The sequence below is a fragment of the Marmota marmota genome, unplaced genomic scaffold, assembly GCF_001458135.2.
Source record: "Marmota marmota marmota unplaced genomic scaffold, marMar, whole genome shotgun sequence".
NCBI classification, from domain to species: Eukaryota; Metazoa; Chordata; class Mammalia; order Rodentia; family Sciuridae; genus Marmota; species Marmota marmota.
This window is the reverse complement of record NW_026000016.1, coordinates 41,446,771-41,453,070: the sequence shown is the minus strand read 5'-3', so window position 1 is coordinate 41,453,070 and position 6,300 is coordinate 41,446,771. Positions and strand designations below refer to the sequence as shown.

The following is a 6,300-nucleotide window of genomic DNA, read 5'->3' as shown; positions in this document are numbered from 1 at the left end:
GGGGGGGGGGGGCACTAATACCTGCCTATGGGATTTACCATGATGACTAAAATAAAAAAACAAAAAAAAACACTTAACTTGATTAATAGATTATAGCACACCTTAATACATGCCTCCTTCTTCTTATCCTTCCTCTCCTTCCTTTTTGTCTTTCTCTGTAGAAGTTTATTATTTTGTTAATACGTATATTTTTGTGTATGCTTCAGTTTTCTTATCATTTTATTCATGGATTTCCATATTTAAAAATTAAAAATGAAAAACAGCTACTCATTAACTATGGAGCAATACAGTTTTGAGATAGTTATTTGGAATCTTTTTGACTTTACTCTCTTTAAACTCTTGGGATTTATGTGGGTAATAACTATTTTTAAATGAATATTTCTTTTCATATATATTGTTACATAGCAAATTCATCTGAAAATTTCTTTACTACTAGGCGAACCATGGAACTTCTCACACAGAACTGGAATCTTTCAAAGAAACTCAGGATTCCTGCAATAAGTCGTCTTCAAAAAATGCACAATGTTGACATTGTTCTTCAAATTCTTAAATCACGAGGAATTCAATTAAGTGATGAACATGGTAAAAACTGAACAGAGAAATACTTATTCTCATTGAATATTGGGATATATATACATGAATCATGCTAATGGACTGCATTTTTATTGGCAGGAAATTCAATCCTATCTAAGGATATTGTGGATAGGCACAGAGAAAAGACTCTTGCATTGCTTTGGAAAATTGTATTTGCTTTTCAGGTATTATACATTTGGCACATTTTGTGTTTTTTTTTTTTTTCAATTTTGATTACTAGTTTATAAAAGGAATTTGAATCAAATAAACACAATAATAACTACCACTTATTAGAATTTATTCTGTCTCAGGCCTGTGATAATTTTTGTATGTATTCTATTTTAATATTTCTCACACATGTATTAGGTCATGTTAAGTCTCCTTCACAGGTGAGGAAACTGAAGCTCAAGTTTATATCATTGATACGTGGAACTGTGTGGGGATGTAGCTTAGTAGAAGAGTGCTTGCCTTGCCTAGCATGTATGAGGTCCTTAAAGAAAATGTAGATTTTTCTGTACTTTGGGAATTTTATTGTTGGATTTTAAAATTTCTAATTAGGTTTTATTTTTTTAACCTGCAGTTGATCAAAATACAGAATAGATACTTTAATTCTGTAGGTCAAAAATAACATGATGTGGAACTAGAGAGAACAAAGGGAAAAAAAGGGGGGATAGGGTGGGGAATCTCATGAAAATAGAAGACCAGTACAGTAGAGGAAAGTGAGGCAAGAAAGGAGAAGGCAGGAGAGGAGGAAAAGGGGAGAAGGGTACTAGGAAAAGGCATTGACAAATCATGTCATGGGTATGTATGAATATGTAACAATGAATCCCACTATTATGTACAATATAAAGCACCCATAAAACATTAAAAATATAAAGTAATATATTAAAAATTAAGGAATTTATCCTTTTTTTATATGTTTCAGGTGGATATTTCCCTTAATTTAGAGCAATTAAAGGAAGAAATTCACTTTCTAAAATACACACACAGTATAAAGAAATCAATGTCTGCAGTGTCGTGCCGCTCTGATGCTATTATTAATAAGAAAAAAGACAAAAGAAATAGTGGTTTCTTTGAACAGTATAGTGAAAATGTGAAATTATTGATGGACTGGGTAAATGCAGTTTGTGCCTTCTATAATAAGAAGGTAAAGTTTTTTTGTGGTTGTTTTTGTTTTAATTCACTATCTTTAAATAATTTTGGTTGATGTCAATTAAGCTTAATGCATAAAATATTTTCTTACATTTCTTAAATAGTGTAATTTTCAGATTTAAAGCAGACTTTTCCTCACATGAATGATTATATTGTTATAGGCTAGATTTTAACTAATCTAAGTTGTCACCAATTGGAAAATGCATGATGTAAGTTTTATATATCACTAAGGGGGAAAAATGCCCTTAATTAAGCATTTATACAGAACTGGTATACGATGTCCATTTTGTTATTATATTCTTGTTTAAAATGGCTATCAAGTGTAGTAGAAGCATATGCAGTATTCATAAGAGAAAACTGTGATGTTCCAAGCAAAGTATGTACATTAAGTAAACTTTGTTTAGGCATTGAGTATATAATGCTGTTGGCCATGCTTTGTTTCTGACTGAACCAGAAACATACATAGAACAATGCCATCTACGGATTGATGAAATGTTGGGACCAGAGGCTCACAGCAACTTAACTGTGTCTTTCCCCCCGAGAAGTGGTCAGTATTCCCTATTCAGTGTTCATGGATAATGAGAATTGACTATAATTACTGTATTTTCTTAAGAGAGCTATAACAAATTACTGCAAACTAGACCTTTATTCTAGTCACAGCTCTAGAGACTTGAAGTCTGATACCATGCCTGAGACGGGAACATGCTCTCACTAAAGTCTCTAGGGAACTGTGTCATGTTCTTAAGTACTGGTGGTTGCCAGCAGTGCTTGGTAGTTTTTGAATCATCTGTGCATTATTTCAGTCTCTGCCTCTTCCCATCTTATGGTGTTCTCCTTGTGTTTCTGTCTGTGTGTCTCTTTCTTCTTAAAAGGACACCAGTCATAATGGATTAAGAACTCACCCTACTTGTATGACCCCATGTCACTTAATTATATCTATAATGACCTTGTTTCCAAATAAGGTCACATCCTGAGGTTGTGGGAAGGACATGAAGTTTTGATTGATACTATCTAATCCAAGACAGTAATAATATAAAATCCTACTTTTGAAATGGTTAGGATTTAATATTTGAGAATTTGGCTGTGCATATGGAATACTAGATTCTCTTAACAATTAGTGTGACACTCTTTAACTACTAAAAGGATATAATGTTCTATGAAAGCTTATATGAGTATTTAAAAACAATTAATTATTTTTCTGGTATTTCCAATCAGGTAGAGAATTTTACAGTGTCTTTCTCAGATGGCCGTGTGTTATGTTACCTTATCCATCACTACCATCCTTGCTATGTGCCTTTTGATGCTATATGTCAGCGTACTACTCAAACTGTGGAATGCACACAAACTGGTTCAGTGGTATTAAATTCTTCCTCTGAATCCGACGACAGTACTCTGGACATATCTCTTAAATCATTTGATCCTGGTTAGTTCTTTTTTGTTGATCAACCTTTCTGGTTCTTTGCCATGTCTGATTTTGGGCAATAGCATTCTAATTTCTCTCTCTCTTTCTCTCTCTCTCTCTCTCTCTCTCTCTCTCTCTCTCTCTCTCTCTTTCTTTCTTTCTTTCTTTCATAGAAAATACTTCAGAACTCCACAAAGAACTTCTGGAAAATGAAAAGAAAAATTTTTATTTGGTCAGGTCTGCAGTTAGAGACCTTGGTGGAATACCTGCTATGATTCATCATTCAGATATGTCAAATACAATTCCAGATGAAAAGGTAAATAAGGGTTTCTTAAACTCTTAATAAGTCTCAGAATATAACAGTGAGTATATATTCTCTATTGGTCATCTGTATTCATCTTTTGTGTTTTTTTAGGTGGTTATTACCTATTTGTCATTTCTTTGTGCAAGGCTTTTAGATCTTCGTAAAGAAATAAGAGCTGCTCGACTTATACAGACAACATGGAGAAAATATAAAATAAAAACAGAACTAAAGCTCTATGAGGTAATCCTAGAAAATGAAGACATATGAATTGTACTTTAAAATATGCTAGTGTTTTTTTTGTTGTTGTTGTTTTTTTAATTGTGCTGTTGATCAAACCCAGGACATACTTGGCTAATGTTTTATCACTGAGCTACTATACAGCCTCCAGTTGATTGGTTCTTGATGTGAATTTTATATTTACTAATATATGAAGTTAAAAAGATAAATTTAATAATTGCATGTATGTATTTTGAGGTGACATGGTGTGAATATTCTAATCACTACTATTTCCTTAATTTGACACCTTTCCACCTCTGTCCACCCTTTCACTTAGTCTGCCCTAGGGCATGGGGAATAATGTTGTCTGCTTTGTAAATTTGTGACGAATAACTTAGGGATGCTTGACTCAGCTCTTTTTTCAGCAGGACTCTCCTTTTGATTTTTTCAAGTTGTGCTCTGTGAGGCTTATGCTAGTGCTAGTGTTGACTGGGTCTGGACATCAAGTGTCTGATTTTGCAGTAATTAACAAGACCATTTTGTTTGTCCTGAGACCATCTTTCAGTTTATCCTTTATAAAGCAGTACTTTGGTGTCCATTATTTTATTTTTCAAAATGTTTAAGATCTGGACACAGGGATAGAGATGTTATTTATTGCTTTCTTTTGTGATCCCAACAGTACAAAATTTTTCATTAACATAAAATAGCTTCATTCTTAGGTTCTGGGAAAAATGCCATTTTTAATAATCTGAGAAATGGTCTCTTGACCAGTCGAACAGAACAGATTATTTTAACCCTTTTATCTTCCTACCTACTAACCAATATTATACTTAATATTTAGAAAACCATCAATAATAGAACAAATAGTCGTTGTCTAATAAAATTTATCATATATATTTCAGAAATAGGTTACATTCATTATTGCTCCTCAATTTTTAATTACAGTAAATTTATATTTATGGCCAGTTTTCAGTAGCTATCTAAAACAACTAACATTTTGGCAACTACAAAACATAACCTGCTTTCCTACACAGTGTCTGACTTAGAAAGAATAATAACTGAAATAATTTGCTCTTGCCCAAAGTCCTGTAGTAACTTAATTAACTTAAAAAAATTAATTATCATATAAGGAATAAAGTCTTAAATAATTAAGTATTTAATTCACATTTGCTGGTTTTGTTTTTTAAGGAGAGAGATAAAGCTGCAAGAATTATTCAGTCAGCTGTAATAAATTTTCTAACCAAACAACAAGTGAAAAGAAAGATTAATGCAACACTGGTCATTCAGAAATATTGGAGAAGAGTCTTAGCACAAAGAAAATTATTAATGTTAAAAAAGGAAAAACTGGAAAATGTACAGAATAAAGCAGCAACGGTCATTCAGGTATAGTATCCTGACCAATTTTTTTAACTTAAACATTTCTAGTAACATTTTAAAGGAAGAAGGAAAAATATGACAAAGTCTTCAATGATTATATATTAGAATTCTTTTTCTAATGTTGTTAATATCCAAAGATGATTGATTCCAGGACCCCTTTGTAAATACCAAAATCTGCAATGTATATGATTTGCATATTATCTATGTATGTCTTCCTGTATATTTCAATTTTCTAAATTACTTATAATACCTAACACAATATAAGTGCTGTATAAATGATTATTATACTGTATTGTTGAAGGAATAATGATGATAGGAAAAGTCTGTACATGTTCAGAACAGACACTTTTTTTTCTGGAATATTTTCAATCTCTTGGTTGAATTTGATAATGTAGAATTCATAGATACAGAAAGCCGACTATATTTGATTTAAAAAACATTTAGCATCTCGTTACTACCTGTGAATCTCTTTGCTACATTCAGCATAAGACTGAAACATAATTGAAATCCTTCTTTGTTCTGAAAGGGACAAGACTCTAGTTCTATGCATCTTGCTGTCTTCATTTTGTATTAGAGACTTGTAGTCTTCCACTGCATGGGACATTGTGGCATACAGCATCACTCTATTTTGTATCCATGTACCTTACCAAGGTATAGCTTTATCTTAATAATGAGTCCTAGAAACTTCTCTTTGGGAACAAATAATACACACATTTTTCTTCCAAGCCCATTTAGTTAGTATATAATGAAAATAATGCTTATAATTAGTCAATAGAATGTCTATATTATTTTACTTTTTAGCCAAAATATGTAACATCTATTTAACATAATATGTTCCTTGTGTTGACTATTCTGGGTCCTTTGCTTTTTTGTATAATGTTAGCATCAGTTTGCTGATATCCAAAGTAATTGGTGAGATTTTGATTGAGATTGGATTGAATCAAAATAAAGAATTGACGTCTTGATAATTTTGAGTCTTCTTAAACATACATGACCATGGTATATTTAGATCTAAATTTCTGATATTTCATCAGTTCTGAATTTTTGCTCATATAGATTTTGTACATATTTTGTTAGATATGCACCTTAGCATTTCACTGTTTTGCTACAAATGTAAATAGTAGTAAGCTTATACATTTATTGTTTACTTATTATTCTGAGATTTTTTCTTTTTTCTTTTTTTTTTTTTTTGCTGTAGATTCTTTGGTACCCAGTCTCTATACTGCTCTACTTGCATGAAAGGAAAAAAAAAAAAATATATATATATATGTAAAAA

At 31.6% G+C, this 6,300-nt stretch overlaps 1 protein-coding gene across 1 annotated transcript in view; it reads left to right on the top strand.

Annotated features, from left to right (window-relative positions):
• Aspm (assembly factor for spindle microtubules) overlaps positions 1–6,300 on the top strand; it is a 54,717-nt gene that overhangs the window by 29,944 nt on the left and 18,473 nt on the right. Inside the window, exons 11-17 of the mRNA XM_015483791.2 lie at positions 437–582; positions 673–758; positions 1,499–1,720; positions 2,941–3,148; positions 3,301–3,443; positions 3,543–3,671; positions 4,836–5,030. Coding sequence (XP_015339277.1) covers positions 437–582; positions 673–758; positions 1,499–1,720; positions 2,941–3,148; positions 3,301–3,443; positions 3,543–3,671; positions 4,836–5,030 — 1,129 coding nt within the window. The remainder of the gene's footprint in view (positions 1–436; positions 583–672; positions 759–1,498; positions 1,721–2,940; positions 3,149–3,300; positions 3,444–3,542; positions 3,672–4,835; positions 5,031–6,300) is intronic.